Source organism: Oryza glaberrima, chromosome 9 (assembly GCF_000147395.1).
Source record: "Oryza glaberrima chromosome 9, OglaRS2, whole genome shotgun sequence".
Lineage (NCBI taxonomy): Eukaryota > Viridiplantae > Streptophyta > Magnoliopsida > Poales > Poaceae > Oryza > Oryza glaberrima.
The window spans coordinates 14,952,861-14,970,183 of NC_068334.1; the positions used below are offsets into that span (position 1 = coordinate 14,952,861).

A 17,323-nucleotide genomic window follows, 5' to 3' on the forward strand; every position below is an offset into this window, starting at 1 on the left:
TGTAAATTTCAGTAAATACACGGAATACATCAATTTTTTCGAAAATTTATATCCCAATAGGTTCTATGAATATCATACTATTTATAAGATTTTATTTGATTTTATTTCTTTTTTATCAATTCAAATTTAAATTTGAATGAAACTCATCGAAATCTCAAACGGCTTCTATTTTTGAGCCTTGTAGAAACCTCAAAATTTCGTGGGATTCGACCGGTTTTCGTCGGAATTATAATCCCTGGACGTTACTAATCCACGCATCAGTTGAATGGAGAATCTAATAATTAATAAGTAATGTGCAAGTATGAGCTTGTTAGAAATAACGACAGAACAACATTGAGGTGGTGTTAGTACCTCCTATAAGATAAAGATAAAGATTAACTATTTCACGTAAAACGAGGTGGTAATAATATGTGATTAATTGAGTTTTAATTATTATAAAATTGAAAAATGGATTAATCTGATATTTTAGAACAACTTTCATATAGGAAGTTTTCGCACGAAACATACCGTTTAGCAATTTGAAAAGCGTGCCACAAGTATCCAAAAGTTTATCTATTTTTTTTTACAGAAAAGAATAGGCCTGAGGTCATACAACTAAGTGAACAAATTATGGAATAAAAAAGAAAGCTGGCTAGGATCAATGTCAAGGAAGGTCCTACGCGTCGGACGCCCGATGCTTTGGGGAAAAATCGGGCGTTGCGCCCAATTTACGTGCAAAAACTATTTTAAACTGATTTTTCTCTTAAATTACTTATCCAAATCATGATCCGATTGTACCATTAAATTCGTTGCAATTAAATCTTCAAAATAAGACCACACATGGATATATTCTGATGAAAAAAAATTAGCTTATTATTGAATTATTTTTAAATGTTGCACGATGTTCCACTGGGTATATCGGAATTGTTTCACTAAGTAGATCGAAAATATTTCACTCGTTTAAATTGGGTGTTGCTTCACTTTATATAAAAATAATGTTTCAGCAAATAGTGAAACAATGTTTCAGTTCACTGCAATATTTGATCCATACATAGTGAAACATTATAAATACACTAGGTGAAACATTTTTCGGTGGAACAAAAAATAAAACGAATTCCCTTAATAGGGGGTTTCCAAAATATGTGGGTTTTTTTATTGCAATGGAGTATTTCAGTTCACTACAACATTAGATTTATACATAGTGAAACATTGTGAGTACACTAAGTAAAACATTTTTTGTGGAACAAAAAATAAACCAAATTTCCTTAATAGGGGGTTTTCAAAATATGTGATTTTTTTTGTTGCAATAGAGTATATGGTGAAGATATGTGGCAAGTAGTAGGGACACATGGTGAGGTCCCAGTAGAAGCACATGGACACATTGTGGAGGGGGGAGGGGGGGAGCGCCCGATTTTCTCCCCCTCCCCCGGGCGACCGAGCGGCAGCATTTTCGCAATGTCAACGCACGTAGAATTAAATCTTAACCTTTTTTTTACATTCGGATAAAAATCTTAACCTTTTTCTAATTGAAGTAAATCTTAATTTAAGCCAGTAGGAATTGAAAGGATGTCATGTTTGTAATTGGTGCTGATTTTCTGAATTCATTTGATCCTGAAATAGGTACTGCAGGATGATGTTAGGTGCTTGTCAGATATGGTGGTTGAAATCCAGCCATAGGTCATGTATGGATGCTCTGATGAAGCAACGGCAAAGTTTGCCGTATCAGTCCAAAGGCCGACGATGCCTGGTTAGAAATTCATGATGAGTGTTTGGTTGACTTTCACAAGAATGATAAGATTTCTCTTTTTTAAATATTGGTAAATCCAATATTTTTTTTATAAATATTGGCAAATCCAATATTTCTCTTTAGTGACTCTAAATAGTATAGCATGATTTTATTTTGTCGGTTAGATTATGGCTTGGATTTTGATGACCTTACCTTTGACAAGTTTGACGTAGAAAAGATGATAAACCTTGGCAATTATAGATTGTGAACCAAACAACCGCTCATTGTTTCATGCTTTATTTTGTTTTGCCACTTAGGAGTCGGCTTTTTATGAAAATTCAGTATCCCATACTTTATTTTGTTTCCCATTTAGGAGTAGGCCTTTTCTACTACTCCCTCTCCTAAAACATAAAGGATTTTGATTGGATGGGACATATTCTAGTACTATAAATCTGAACCTCTGTATCTGCTATACTCTCCATGGAAAAAAAAAATCTGCTATACTCAAATATAATCATGATCGAGAAAAAAAAATCATGTACAGTTACAAAAACACATACGTACAGCCAGTATACAAACGCAAATGAAAACTAAGGCACACAGCACGCGTTCAACTCTGATCAATATCTGATCAACAAGCGAGTTCATGCGTGCACCTCGCAACATTTCCACTCGTGTATAGTGACAGCCAAAACTCTTTCGCCATCCAAAGTATATCGAACGAAACCCCCCTACCTGTCCTCTCGACTTCCTCCGATCCGCTACGGGTAGCTAGGGTCGTTCGGATTCAAGTGAAGAAGTCGTACTTGACCGGCGTGCCGGTGGGATCGATCCATGGCTTTGCGTGCAGGAAGTTGTCGACGGTGAACTTGGTCGCGTCCGCCTTGCTGATCACCTTCTTGTACCCCGGCCACGCGACGCGCCCCGCCGTGTCGGCGCCGGGCCCCTTGTTGGCGTACTCGGCGTAGTAGAGCGTCTTGAGCGCGAACTCGCCGTTCCACGGCATGTACCCGGCCTTGTCGATGATCGCCGGGATGTCGGACTCCATGATGACGGTGCGGGAGAACTCGCGCCACGGCCGGCCGAGGTAGTTGCGGATGGGGGGAAGCTTGGCGTCGGTGAGCGCCGGCTCGGCGTTGAACTCGCACTTCTGGAGCACGAACCCCGTGGCCTCGCGGCCGTCGGCGCGGCCCTGCGCCGTGGCGATGTTCTGCTGGTTGTCCATGGGGCGGCGGAGCGTGAGGACGCAGTTCTGGAACACGGCGGCGGCGTCGCCGAAGACGAAGTCGATGGTGCCCGTGATGACGCAGTTGCGGTAGAACTGCGCCTTGGAGTGCGCGTACAGCGTGTCCTGGAACCCGTCCATCCAGCAGTTGAGGAACACCGACTTGTCCGACTGCACCAGCAGCGCCACCGCCTGGTGCTTCGCCGCCCCCGCCGTGTTCTGGAACCCCATCCCGATCGCCATGAACCCGTCCCCTTGCGCCGCTGCAAAAATCGCCATCGATCACATTGCGCGTCAATGGCGGAAGCTCTGATATTGGTTTATACCGAAGGTTGCTGTCTTGAAGGTGGTGAGGCCGTCGGCGAAGTTCTTGCTGCCGGTGACGATGGACTTCCTGGAGCCGTCGCCGTACATGGTGACACTCGCCATCTTCTTGGTGATGGTCACGTACTCGGCGTACACGCCCTCCTTCACGTAGATCACGTACCTTCCACTGTAGGTCTTGGGCATGGCGGCGAGAGCTTCGTTGATGGTCTTGAACTTGCCGCTGCCGTCCTTGGCGACGATGACGTTCGGCGTGAGGTTGTTCTTGAACCCGCCGCCCTTGAGCACCCTCCGGTCGCCGTCGGGCACCCACTCCGGGATGCCGTCCTCGGCGAGGGCCAGGTGGGGGTCCGCTGCTCCTCCTCCGTTGTCTTCTTCCCCGGCGAGCAGCCGGCGTTGGGAGCCCTTGAGGGCGGAGAGGAACGAGGAGGCCTTCTCGATGAGCGCCAGGGCGTTGCTGGTGAACTCCCTGCCGTTGTTGAACGACTCCTTGACCTTGTCCCTGAACTCGCCGTCGGGGAAGCCGTCGATGCAGGTCTCCATGTTGGCGATCACCGCGCTCAGCCAGACGCGGAGCTGGAAGCCCTGTTTGAGGCCGTCCTTGCCGTCGATGCCCTTGAGCGTGCAGTTGAGGTCGTCCTTGGCGTCGTCGAAGAGCTCCTTGCAGTCGGCGACGGCGGCCTTCACGCGCGGGTCGTTGCTCATGATCAGGTCGGCGCGGTCGAACGCCTGGTCGACCGCGCCGCCGATCACGTCCACGGCGGTGCGGATGATGTCCTTGGGCGACGACACGCTGGCGTTCGCCGCCTTGCCGATGCTCGTGGCGCACGAGTCCGCGAAGTCCGTCTGCGCGCACATCATCTTGATGCTCTTCGACACGGCGCGCAGGTCCGCTTTGCCGCCGCCGCCGCCGCCGTCTTCGTCGTCTCCACCTCCGCCGCCTTTCGATTTCCCCTTCGACGAGCCCTTGGAGCCGCCTTCGTCCTCCTCGGATTTCTTCCCGCTGTACGTGATGGCGGCGGCGCCCATGACGATGAGGATAATGATGATGGACACCGTGCCGAGGGCGATCATGATGCGCCTGCGCTGCTGCCGCGCCTTCTCGGCGCGGCGCCGCTCGGTGAGCGGGCCGAAGTCGCCGAACGCCGACGACATGGCCGGAATCTATCCCTAGTTCTTCTCTTCTTCCCCCACTCCTCTTTCTCCTCCTTATTGACTGCTTCTTCTTTCTCTCTCACACTCTCTGCCTGACATCACCATTGGCAGAGAGGACGGAGGAGGAGGAAGGCCGGAGGCATTGGAGAACGAGGGTTCATTCATGTGGCCGCGCTGACGCTTCCCGGGAAAAAAGAAGGGCCCGGAGACGATTGTGGAAGCTATGTTTAGAAGCTTTGGCACGCAACAATGGCCGCCATTCTCGGACGCTCCCGCCATTTTCTTGGAGGGGTCAATGTACTCTCTTCTCTGCGAGAAAGCTCCATGAAAATTTTGGAATACAAGGATTCTTCTGCGTCAACTAGACATTCAACCAGAAAGTATAGAAGAATTCTTCTACGTCGACTAGAGATTCAACTAGAAAAGAAAATAGAGACGGCGGAGGCGGCGCTGCGTGCCGCCAGAATCAGGGAAGAGCGGTAGGACTCAAACTACATATTTTACAAACGAAAAATATACTCCCTCCGTTTTTATTATAGATGAAGCTGTTGACTTTTTCTCACATGTTTAACCATTCGTTTTATTCAAAATTTTTATGTAAATGTATAAGATATAAATCACGTTTAAAATACTATGAGTGATAAAACAACTCATAACAAAATAAATTATAATTACGTAAATTTTTTGGATAAGACAAATAGTCAAACATGTGAGAAAAAGTTAACGGCGTCATCTATTAAAAAATGAAGACAGTATGTGTTTTTAGCGATCTAAAAGCAAATACTGGAAAACAAACAACGACAAAAAACTTTAAAATTAACTCTAAATTTAAAATTAAAAATTTAAAACTTTGCTCGTATAAGTATAAGCGAAAAGATGAGGAGTCTCGGTCCGATCTGACGATCGAAGTGACCCAAATGGGCTACTTTCATAGGCCCATCTGGGTGACTTGGGCCGTTGAGGAAGCCCATCGCGCCGTCCCCGACACGGACCAGGCGGCCCAGTTGATAAGCCGACCGAACTGAGCCGCCGGGCTGCGGCGTCCCCATCGTCGGCGTCCCTTTCTTCCTCATCAACGGCGAGCTTCCAATTATGCAACCAGGGTATAACTATAAATTCTATCGTTTCTCGGGAGAGAGGAAAGAGCAATGATTTGTCGAGCTGTCCCTGCCTCCTCCTGTCCATCACTCTACTGTTAGAACGAGATGAAACCTCTACCTCGAGTGGTCCAGCAGCAGCTGCCCCTGTGGAATTGGTTCTCCGGTCCGCTTTCACTTCCAACAGGGAGCACAGCATCAGTGATGCCTACCGCCTCATCAATCTGCCGGGGGGAAGATTAGGCGGAGAACGCGTCAAGCATCCAAATCCATGTCAGTATCAGTGTAGCAAGATCGAGCGGCAGAGGCCTCTGGTTGGAATGTAACGGGTCGAATCTCCTCCCTCCGTCCCAAAATAAGTACAGTTTTGTACTATTCACGTTCAACGTTTGACCGTTCGTCTTATTTAAAAATTTTTTATGATTAGTATTTTTATTGATATTAGATGATAAAACGTGAATAGTACTTTATGTGTGACTAAATATTTTCAAAATTTTTACAAATTTTTCAAATAAGACGGACGATCAAATGTTGGGCACGAATATCCACGGCTGCACTTATTTTGGGTCGGAGATAGTACTACTGAAGCTCTGCCAAATCTGATGGATTCTTGCACGAGTGAGAATCTTTGATCTTGATGAGGAGCTTCTTGATCAATGATCATCCTCTGGAATTTTCAGATTTGCAGTTGAAAGATGCGCGGTTTTTCTTTTTTGGGAAAATTGTAACCATGTCATTATAATTTTGCAAAATTTAAGATATGCCATCCTGACCCACATGTTATTGACTCATATGGGTCCTACATGTCATTGAGATACTGATAGCATATCTTAAACTTTAAAAAATTATAATGGCATGGTTCCAAATTACCTTCTTTTTTTTGGAAGAGTTTCTTTTGCGTGGCCTATAGATTCGTGCCTGCTTCAAGTCTGCATCGTCCAGTTGTAAGTACAATGGGGGTGTTGCATCTTTTCGTGTTTGGCCAAAGGAGATTCGTGCCTACTAATAACTTTTGCAGTTCAGCGATTCTCTAGAGGTGACAAGTCACAACTCAAAAGTGAGCGGCAACTTGGCCAATTCTCGCAGCAGAATAGCAGTGTAGGTGTAGCACAGTAGCACATGCTGGTTTTACTGAACTGAACAATGAGCAAGAAAAACGTAGAAAAACCAAATCATTTTAAGATTTAAGTGGATGATCAGCTTAAATTACTGCAACATCTGGGATCCAGAAGAGAATAGGAGATGATAAAGCTCCTGTCAGGAAGTATATCATGCACATTAAGATTTACGATCATGAATAAAAACGTTGAGCACAAACACTGGATCCTACCACCGTATTGGTGCGTCGGAAAGCAAAGTAAACCACTTAAAGAGAAAATTCTAGATTTATGGGTGATGTGTGATTAGGACTGCAGGATTATCTTGATCCAACTGGTGATAACGCACTCGTCTGACTTTTTTCCCGGGATTTGCTGAGGAAAAACCACGGTTAGATTCCACAATTGCCGCACTAACTCCATTGTTCATCTCTAGTTTTACTGACCACACTAACTCTGTCACCGTGTCTGTTCCATGATCGGTTTTAGCAAGCTCATGCTTTCCTTGAAAGAACAAACAAGAGCAGAGAAGAGAAAAGCAAGGCATCAACTACAGCTTTAATTCTCACTCCCACAAAATACCAATCATTCATCAGCTTAGCTAGCTAGCTAGCACAATCAACATTGCTGTCAAATTCCCAGCAGCATCAGTTGCATCATCATCTTTGTTCAAAAAAAAAAGTATCATTATCATCTTTTTTTTAAAAAAAAAATAATGAAATTGATTTACATCCCGGTCTCTCTACCATAAGACACGTAACCAACGAGTTTTGATACCTAAAAATCAAACCATATAAGGTGATGGGAAAAACCCTCAACTCCCTCTAAACAAGTTCAATTGAAAAAACATTCCAAAATCAAATAAATTCTAGCATGTCATTCGGTATATGCTAAGTCAGCCAAAGTGGAATAAAAGAAACTTGGCTACCAATTCCAATAACCGAAAATTGACCATTTTTACCATCATTTGGCCCCAATTTCAGATATTAAGAAGATAATTATATACAATACTAATTACTTAATTAGTGACCAGTGATCACTTGTGTGTGTGGACAGAGTGGCTTTAAATACCCATCACTCCTCTCCCCCTCACACACCCTCCCTCTCACCATTGCAAAGCCACAAGAGATCGAGAAGAAGAAGAGGAGGAGGCGAGCTCCGTTTGGTGCGAGGCGCCGCCGCGCGCTGCGGGCCTCCTCCTCCCTGCGCGCTCCACTCCACCATGCTTCCGAGCCGGCAGAGAAGCATCTTCCATCTCGGGGAGGAGGGTGGCGGCGCCGCCGACGCCGAGCACCTCGGCGCTGACCACGGCGACGGCCATGGTGATCACGGTATCATCAGTATCCACCAGCAGCGCCTTCGTGTCGTCGGGCTGCAGATCATCCTCGCCCAGACGAGGCACCACCACCGCCAGCAGCACGGCCATGTCGTCCTCAAGCAGATGCAGATGGTGTCCCCGCCGCCGGCGGCGCGTCACCGGCGGCGGCGGCGTCCTTGCGGTGACTTCTTGAGCGCGTGCTCCCTGTGCAAGCGGGAGCTCGGCCCCGACAAGGACGTGTACATGTACAGGTACGTACGTACGGCAACGGCACGCCGACGACATGGCCGGCGGCGGGCCGGCGGCTAGCTGGAGCTCGATCGATCGCCGCCTGAATTTTGGGGTGGTTTGCTTGGATGCAGGGGTGACCAGGGGTTCTGCAGCGAGGAGTGCAGGTGGAAGCAGATCATGACGGACGAGGCGAGGGAGCGGGACGCCATGGCCAAGAAGGAGTGGCTAGGCCTGCATCATCGGACGCCGCGGCCGCCGCCGGCGGCGATCCGCGGCGGCTCGCCGAGGAGACTACTCGCCGTAGCCTAGCACGAGCGAAGTACAGTATGCTATACTTGATGAGACCGTGACCCATGCTTGGATGATATATGATCAAAAGAAAATTTTCTACTGTACTCTCTGTAAAATATGGAGAAATCGATGTAATTAAGAAAAACTTGATAAGGAGGAAGGAGAGAGAGAGAGAGAGAGAGAGCAAGGTTTTGAGTAATTTGAGGCAAATTTGAGGAAACGTATACGCATAACTACATGCAGTTTCATATTTCAAATGAACAAGAAATGTTTGGTGGGGGAAAGAAGCTTTCCAGGTCTCATGGGTACAAGTGTGCAACTTAACTGTAACCTGCTCCTGCTTATGTGCAAAAAACCTGGTAAATTCTGGATAAATTAGTTTCCTGTGCGTGTAAATTTCATCTCGATTATTTTTAGAGGATGCGAATGATTCTCAGTCGAGTAGAACTCGTGGAATGATTCTGAACACAAGTAAAAAAGCTCTGATGAATCCTGGGGCATCTGCCATCTTTTGCTTTCGAGATGCCGAGGTGCCAGAAATTTTATGCCAAAGACGAAGTGGAGGGAACGAAAGGATGGTGGCCGTGGCATCAAGCACCTTGATCGATGGGGAGACAGTGAGACACCAATCGAATCAAAGTGGAATCTTCTCTTGCTAGAAAACAACCAACAAAAATTGGAAGCAGCTAGAAGCCTATAAACATTGGTCAAGGAAGAGGGAGCAGCCTAAGAGAGTCAGACAGCGATTGCTACATTTTAGTGCCACGAAAATCTATTAGGGCAGTTGGAAAAGAAGCCATCACGTCCGTGGTGAAGACTAAAAACACTTATATTAATCAGAGGAAAAATTAAGTAAAAAATAATTTAGAAATAATTGAAATTCAGAAAAAAAGAAATATTGAAAGAACATCACATAAAAAACCCAATAAAAGATTAATTAAACTCATAATAAAGAATAAAATAAATTCTGAAATTAGAAAAAGAAAAAAATGAGATTTAAATAATAATATAATTTATAAATAACTAAAATTCGGAATTAAAAATAAGAAATAATAGAAGAGAGTCCATATGTATAATCCAATATGAGATGAACTAAAATTTTTAATAAATAAATAAATTTTGGAATTACAAAAATAAAAATAAGATTCATAATAATATAATTTAGAAATAACTGAATTTCAGAATTAAAAATAATAAATAACAGAAAAAGAGTCCACATATAATCCAACACAAGATTAATTAAAATTCAACATAAAAAATATATCATTACAATTTGACATAAATTAAAGATATAGCTCTACTTACCCTTTAAATTTCATTTATATAAAAAAATTATACAAAATTACCCCCTCCTTCCTTCTCCCTCTCTCCTCTCTTACCCAAGATTCAATTGAACCCACGGTCGCCGGCGACGGAGCTAGCAGCGGCGTGGTTAGGTTAATCCATTGACAGGGGTGATTGAACCGATGAAAGAGATGACAGATTAGAAAGAGGGAGAAGGAAGAAGGGAGTGAAGAAAGGAGGAGGCCGGGGTATAGTTTAGTACAAATTTTTTGATAAATGCATTGAAGAGGTATAAGTATGGCATATCTTTAATTTCTATCAAATTGTAACGGCATATGTCTTTAAATAAACGAATAATAATGCTATTTTTTCCAAATCAAAGAAGTCCTAATGGGTATGATATAGTTATTTTTTTTAATGTGAGGACTGGTGAGCCCTTATATTTTCTTTTTTTTATAGGTGAAGCCATTAACTTTTGGACACATAATTTGACCATTCGTCTTATTTTAGAAATTTTGTGCAAATGAATAAGATATAAATCATGTTTAAAGTTCTTTTAGTGATAAAATAACTCACAACAAAATAAACTGTAATTACATACTCTCTCTGTCCCATAAAAAACCAACCTAGTACTATATGTGACACATTATATGTGACACATACTAAGTACAATGAATCTGGACATATGTATGTCTAGATTTGTTATACTAGAATATATCACATCCAGTTCTAAATTCACTTTTCTGGAACGGATGGAGTATAATTTTTAAATAAGACAAAAGGTTAAACGTGTTCTCAAAAGTTATATCATAGTCATCATCTATTAAAATACAGATGTAGCATGCATCCAGTTGCTTTCTCAAATTTCAGGCGCCAGCCCGATCATATCGATGAGAAAGCAGAGAACACCATGCACCGCCGAACATTGACGCCGCGCGCCGAACCACCGCGGCGCGCTCCGTCTCCGTCTGCCACACGTACAACGCGGCACGACGTACGCGCGCCCACACACACCCCGCGATCGATTGACACGGGTCCGACGCCCCAGTGTGTCTGTGTTTCCCCCTCCCCCCCCCTACCCGGGACGTGTCACCTACATACGCTGCCTAGCGACCGCCCAAGAAGCTCTCGCGTCGTCGCCCATTTAGCAGCGCACGCGCACGCAGCATCAGCAGCTTCCTCCTCCTCCTCCTCATCTTCACCGACGACACCGCACGCTCCGCTTGCTCGTCTCGCCGGCGCCATGTCGTACAACAAGGCGCCGTCCATCACCGCAGAGACCATAAACCAGAAGGTACGTGGCTACGTGCGTCGTTGCGTTCCTCCGTCGATCTGAACCTCAGCTCGCGATCGATCGATCGATCGATGGCTAGCTCGATCGAGTTTTATTAACTGATCAAATATGTGCGCATTCTCATTCGTCTTGAAGGTCAGGATCTTCACCTACGAGCCATGTGGGGAGATTGTCCGCCACGCACGGGTAACTACAAATCTCATCAACCTACACTGAGGGCAAAGCCAATGTTTGAAGCTTACAATTACCTTGAGATGAGACCCATAAATAGTTAATTTTTGTTGTAGTATGTTATACAATACTTATGATCATAAGATAAGGGCAATGTATACGGGTTAAGTAGTCCTTATGGTACGGTTAGGCCCTGTCACAATAGACTTCAGTTATCTCTATTTCTATCGCTACAAACATGGGATGGGAATCATGGTACCCACTAACAAATAAAAATGTACTCCCTCCGTTTCAAAATGTTTGACACCGTTGACTTTTTAGCACATCTTTAACCGTTCGTCTTATTCAAAAAAAATTGTGAAATATGTAAAACTATATGTGTACATGAAAGTATATTTAACAATGAATCAAATGATATGAAAAGAATAAATAATTACTTAAATTTTTTGAATAAGACGAATGGTCGAACACGTACTAAAAAGTCAACGGTATCAAACATTTTGAAACGGAGGGAGTAGTAAGTAACATCAAACACAAAAGATGAAGAGGGGAGCAAAGGAGAGAGATATTCTTATTTCTTATGGGTAGTCGTTAGTTACTCCATGGATAGCTCATGCTATTGACTCCCATAAAGACTCCTTCCACAATATATACATTGGTACATTGAAACATGAGCTCACTACATACCCTATCTTATTATAAGTTGATGTCCACTATCTCCTAAAATTCAACATGTAAGTGTGCCATATCATCACCACTAGTAAAATATAACCTTGCAGTGATGGTGGGAGTATAGATGGCCAAAAGGCCTGAGGCCCGACGGGCCGCCCCACGGCACAACATTTTGGCCCGTGCCTGCCCCCCCTCCCCCACCGGCACGTTGGGCAGGCCTAGGCCAGGCCCGACACACAAAGAATAGGGAGTAAAAATAGACATATTATATGCCACGGTTCAAGAATAGGGACGCAAAATATAGTTATTTTAGCTATATATATGTCAGCCTAAAGAGGAGGGAGAAAAAATAGACTTATTTTATGTCACAGCCCAAAGAGGAGTGAAGAAAAATAGATTCATTTAAAAAAAGGCATGATGTGCCACCCGTGCCTTCGGGCCGGCACGGCATGGCCCGACTACTGGTGGGCCGTGCCTGGGCCGGAGGTGCAGCCCATGAGCCGGCACGGCCCGACACAAAGTGCCGACCGGGCCGTGCCGGCCCGATGGCCGGTGGGTCATGCCTAGCCATGCCTGGGCCGGGCCAGGCTGGGCGGGCCTTATGGCCATCTATAGGTGGGAGAGAGCAAAGGAGTTGTCTTTTCGTTAAGTAGCGCTAGATTAAATTTATCTCAGATTCCAATTAGCCATCCTCCAACCCCATTGCATGCATGCTGAGAAGGTTGTTGCATGCAGAGTACAGATCGAAGGAGTTACTTAAATAAATACTGTCGGTTAAAGTTTGAGAAAAAAAAGTTAACTCAATTTGATACTTAAGAAAAAGAGAGATTGAAAAAACAGAGGTAATAGCATATATGTTGTTTTATATCCTCTTTTTGCTAATACTCTACTCCTATGCGTCAACCAGCGGTTAGAGAAGGAGATATACGAAAATCCGGGCTCTCTCCCTTTTCAAGAGGTGTGTTCAAGCTTGCAATACAAATGTGTTTCTGCACATACATGTAGTAGTACTATAGGTACATGAATGTTTTGTAAGTGTGCAAATTGATTGCTTCCCAGCAGATAATATACTGCAATCTTGGGAACCCTCAGGCTCTTGGCCAACGACCAATCAATTTCTTTCGCGAGGTTAGCATTCTTAAACTCCCTACATTCCAAATTGATTCAACAGATTGTACGTACATTTCTGCTTGATGGCTTGATGGCTCCAATTATTGCGTTTAGGTTCTTTCTCTGTGTGACAATCCATCTCTCATAGACAGAGACGAAGCTCGTGCATTATTCAGGTTGGACCAAATAGACAAATAGTATAACCTTACTTTCCTATGTAAATTTCCAAAGTTTTAGCTTTGTACAGTCTTTTTCCCACTATATTCAATGAAATGGGCACAGTCTGGTGCCGATTCGTTTTAAAAAAAACTTAGCATGTGCTCTCTCCATTTGATATTGTAAGACATTTTTATTTTTTTTCTAAGTCATTTTTTTAAAAATATTAACCAAGTTTATGAAAAAAATGTGATAGCATTTTCAACACAATATAGATATAGTATCAAAATATATTCAATGCTAGATTTAGTGAAACTAATTTGGTGTTTGTAGATGTTGCTATGTTTTTCTATGATATGGTTAAACTTAAGGAAGTTTGATTTTTAAAAAAGTCAAAATGTCTCATAATATAAAACGGAGGGAATATATATCAAGCGTTGCAAAATTTTTTTCACTTCTTGTGTGGCAATAAATTTTTGGCCTAAAAAGAAAATGACTGACATTCTTTCGATCTACAAATGCAGTCCATGTGCGCTAAAACGAGCCAGGAAGATTATTGAATCACTTCCAGGCAGAGATTCTGGTTCCTATACTAGTAGTCAGGTACTGTAAATACATGCTCCTTATTTACAAATAACAAAAAAAAAGTTTTTTACTTGGCGTTGTCCTAGGATGATTTTTAACCTTTTTCATTGTGCATTACACTTGTTATTACATATATCAGGGAGTCAGAGGTTTGCGTGAAGCAGTTGCTGATGGAATAGCTGCCAGAGATGGTTTTCCATCAAAACCAGATAACATTTTTCTGACAGATGGAGCAAGTTCAGCAGTAATGCTCTGCATTTCCAAGCTCCATTAGTACAGAATGATGCTTGGTCTATCTGGATATCTTCAACTTAATTACCCTCCTTTTTCAGATCAACATGATGATGCAAATACTCATCAGGTCCCATGAAGATGGCATTTTGTGCCCGCTGCCTGAATATCCCTTATACTCTGCTTCTATTATTCTTCATGGTGGAACAATGGTACGGTGCTAGCATTTGGATTTTTCGAGAAAGTGTCCATTGATATGCCAATGGTATCTCAAACTTCCAATAACAACTTGGAGTATCATGCCAAAAAAAAAAAAACACGGAGGGCTAACCTCACCTTATACAGTTCTTTTTCCTTTTTTTAATGTTTCTTCCCTATTTCTTATTTTATTTCCCTTTTGCCTTTTCGCAGTCTCTTTTTGAACTCTTTGACTCACCATCATTACAATGGTTATAAGTTAGAGTATGCACCTTTTCCACGTCCAAAAAACACTTCCAAGTGGATGAATGTTCAAGTGTTATTATATGCAAGAAATAACGAAGGATCTAAATTGAATTGAAGGTACCGTATAATCTTACTGAAGACAGTGGGTGGGGGCTTGAGATTTTCGAAGTCAAGAGGTGTTTAGAGGACGCCCGTGCATCGGGTTTGACTATTAGAGCTATGGTGGTCATAAATCCCGGCAATCCTACTGGCCAGGTGTGCTGAATATTTTTTATTTTATCTTACAGTTTCATGACTTGATAGAATAATGAAGGAAAATCAAAAGATTTCTCGAGAATTACTGCAACCTATATCCTATATAGCACCACATAATGCTAGTAAGTATCTAACTGTTATTCAGGTCATTAAAGAAGTTTCTTGTTCCACATTTGCAACCCTTGTTGTAGGTACTGTCTATAACCAACCAGGAGGAGATTGTGGAATTCTGTAGGAAAGAAGGGTTGGTTATTCTTGCTGATGAGGTTCACACTTGCTGATTGTTTGATATTTCAAATTAGATTCATCGTGTTGAAAAAAAAAACTCGGTTATATCGAAGGTAATTGTCTTGCAGATTAGTGATGTAAATGCATTTACAGGTATACCAAGAAAATGTCTATACAGAGAATAAGAGGTTCAATTCCTTCAAAAAGGTGGCCAGATCACTTGGTTATGATCACCATGACCTCTCTATAGTGTCATTTCACTCGGTCTCTATGGGTAAGTCTTCATGTCAACCAGAGTATCTTCCAAAAATTTGTCTTCTGATTTCTGAATTTTGCAGGATACTATGGAGAATGTGGTAGAAGGGGAGGCTACATGGAGATTTGTGGTTTTGGAGATGATGTGATCGATGAGATGTACAAGTTGGCTTCTCTAACTATTTGTCCCAACATAGCTGGTCAAATCCTTATCAGCCTTGTTATGGATCCACCTAAGGTTTCCCAAAAGATGCTTTCGCTACAATTTTCATCTTTAGCATATTAGTATCTTCACAATCTGGTTGTACAATAGAAGTACTTTGACGGAGGTTTGCTGAACTTTTTTATCCTTGTGAAGTTCTCCCTTGACTCTTGCCTATAAAATTTAAGAAACAGAATGTTTTTTTTAGTTTATAGGAGAACCATAGAGAACTTATTACACCTTACACCTTCAAACTTGTGTTTTAACTGACTTGTGGGTGAGATTTGCAGCTAGGGGATGAGGCTTTTGAGATTTTCATGGTCGAGAAGGAAGAGACTTATTCATCTCTACTCAAGCGCGCAAAGGTCAGGAACAAAATACACATATCAGCAAATTTATATCAGATATATCCAATTTGCATCACACAATGTCGAAAACCAGAATTTGTGTGCTAGAAAAAAAAAATCCTCTTCTCCCACCATGATTAACCCGCGTGTGTCATGGTTTGAAACTTCGTTTCGAAATTTCCGAAATTTCGGTAATCCCCCCCCCACCCCCACCGGCAAGCTCATATCTCGCCCAAAATTTTCGGTTTTTTTGCAGATTTTTGTGAATTTTATTCAAATTCATTCAAAATTTCAAATAATTTCGGTCAAAAAAATTCAAAATTTCCGAAATTTCGGTCCCCCCCCCCCTGGAAGAAATAGCAATTTAGAAATTTAAAACCCTGGCGTGTGTGGGTAGAGCGAGTGTGGGGTGCGTCCTCCTTATATGTAAGAAAAATATTCACGTCGATTTAATTTTAACCTACCCTGTAGGCTTTGCAGAAAGCGTTCAGCGGTTTGGAAGGCGTGTCGTGTAACAAGTTCGAGGGAGCCATGTACCTCTTCCCACGGCTGCGCCTGCCACAGGCGGCGATCAAAGCGGCGCAGCTGGAGGGCGTATCCCCCGACGTGTTCTACGCGCACCGCCTGCTCGGCGCCACGGGGATCGCCGTCGTCCCAGGCTCTGGATTTCACCCGGTAACCCACCTCTTTTTCAGAGAATTTTTCCTTTTTGTCTCAAGCTGTGCATGCATTTGCCTGACTAGGATTTGGTCTCCTCCTGCAAAAAGGTCTCCGGGACATCGCACATCCGGTGCACCATCCTCCCCGGCGAGGAGACGATCACGGCGATGGTTCCCCGCCTCCAGGCGTTCCATGAGGCGTTCATGGACGAGTTTCGCGGCTGATCGATTGAGCTTCGTGAAGCAACAGAATTTGGCAGATCACAAGATCGGCAGCTGTGCCATGCCTTGAGTTACACAGGAGATACAGCTAGCGGAGCTGTTGCTTGTCGTCTGGCTTGCTTAGCTTCCTGTTTGTGTAATGTCCATCGGTCCATTGGACTCCATGCATGTGTGCCGTATTATAACTGCAAGTGCGTTTTAGTTATGCGCCTATGTGCAAAACTCGTGGAATTGGTGTTAGTGTTTGATCAGTTTGTTACTATGATGTAAGGAGTTATCAGACTACGATCTAGTACTGTATGGCTGTAATAATCAAGTAATCAACTACCCCTTGAGGGACAAGTCCTATTTGTATTGTATTACACCTTAGTCCACTGTGTGTACAGGCTAAAATGGGTTGGATTAATTCCGAAAAAAAAGAACTACTCCTTCCCTCCCTTTAGTCAGATAGTAAAATAAATATGACTATTAATCAATTTTAAAACACTTAGTTTAAAAACAAACAAACTGATGTGAATTAATCGTTTAAAGCACTTGCATAGCACCATAAACTTTGTCCAAAAAATAAATATTGTCCTAAGACCAGAGAAAAAATCGAACGTAGGACCATTCCCTCTCCGCATAACCAAAAACAGAAATGTTTACATTTTTAAATGGTTGGAATGTACTTTTATCAGAGGATGTAATACAATATCACGGAATTATTGTATTTTAAAGAATGAAATAAGGCTCTATTTATCAGTTAGTGTCAACAACAAAAAAAAA

The 17,323-nt window shown here is 43.1% G+C and overlaps 3 protein-coding genes across 3 annotated transcripts; 2 read left to right on the top strand and 1 right to left on the bottom strand.

The window, feature by feature from the left end:
- Positions 1-2,098: 2,098 nt before the first annotated feature.
- Positions 2,099-4,585, bottom strand: LOC127784549 (pectinesterase-like). The gene is made up of 2 exons (XM_052311877.1): positions 3,257-4,585; positions 2,099-3,193 (listed from the first exon to the last, which is right to left on the bottom strand). Exons 1-2 carry the CDS (start codon positions 4,407-4,409, stop codon positions 2,493-2,495), a joined length of 1,854 nt encoding a protein of 617 aa, XP_052167837.1. The 5' UTR covers positions 4,410-4,585; the 3' UTR covers positions 2,099-2,492.
- A 3,101-nt stretch (positions 4,586-7,686) lies between these two features.
- LOC127784108 (FCS-Like Zinc finger 15-like) lies at positions 7,687-8,846 on the top strand. The gene is made up of 2 exons (XM_052311298.1): positions 7,687-8,172; positions 8,284-8,846. The coding sequence occupies exons 1-2, from the start codon at positions 7,826-7,828 to the stop codon at positions 8,459-8,461; spliced, it is 525 nt and encodes a 174-aa protein (XP_052167258.1). The 5' UTR covers positions 7,687-7,825; the 3' UTR covers positions 8,462-8,846.
- Positions 8,847-10,970: 2,124 nt separating this feature from the next.
- Positions 10,971-17,268, top strand: LOC127784344 (alanine aminotransferase 2-like). Its single transcript, XM_052311574.1, has 15 exons — positions 10,971-11,021; positions 11,157-11,207; positions 12,772-12,822; positions 12,927-12,992; positions 13,089-13,150; positions 13,655-13,733; positions 13,855-13,959; positions 14,048-14,158; positions 14,508-14,645; positions 14,837-14,911; positions 15,027-15,147; positions 15,212-15,366; positions 15,621-15,695; positions 16,149-16,352; positions 16,421-17,268. The coding sequence occupies exons 1-15, from the start codon at positions 10,971-10,973 to the stop codon at positions 16,559-16,561; spliced, it is 1,485 nt and encodes a 494-aa protein (XP_052167534.1). The 3' UTR covers positions 16,562-17,268.
- The last annotated feature ends 55 nt before the right edge of the window (positions 17,269-17,323 follow it).

Coding starts and splice junctions, on each gene's coding strand:
- LOC127784549 (XM_052311877.1), bottom strand. CDS start 4,409: ATGTCGTCGGCGTTCGGCGACTTCGGCCCGCTCACCGAGCGGCGCCGC. Junction 3,194..3,256: donor CTTCAAGACAGCAACCTTCG/GTATAAACCAAT, acceptor CGATTTTTGCAG/CGGCGCAAGGGGACGGGTTC.
- LOC127784108 (XM_052311298.1), top strand. CDS start 7,826: ATGCTTCCGAGCCGGCAGAGAAGCATCTTCCATCTCGGGGAGGAGGGT. Junction 8,173..8,283: donor AAGGACGTGTACATGTACAG/GTACGTACGTAC, acceptor GCTTGGATGCAG/GGGTGACCAGGGGTTCTGCA.
- LOC127784344 (XM_052311574.1), top strand. CDS start 10,971: ATGTCGTACAACAAGGCGCCGTCCATCACCGCAGAGACCATAAACCAG. Junction 14,159..14,507: donor TTCTTCATGGTGGAACAATG/GTACGGTGCTAG, acceptor ATTGAATTGAAG/GTACCGTATAATCTTACTGA. Junction 15,148..15,211: donor ATTTCACTCGGTCTCTATGG/GTAAGTCTTCAT, acceptor TGAATTTTGCAG/GATACTATGGAGAATGTGGT.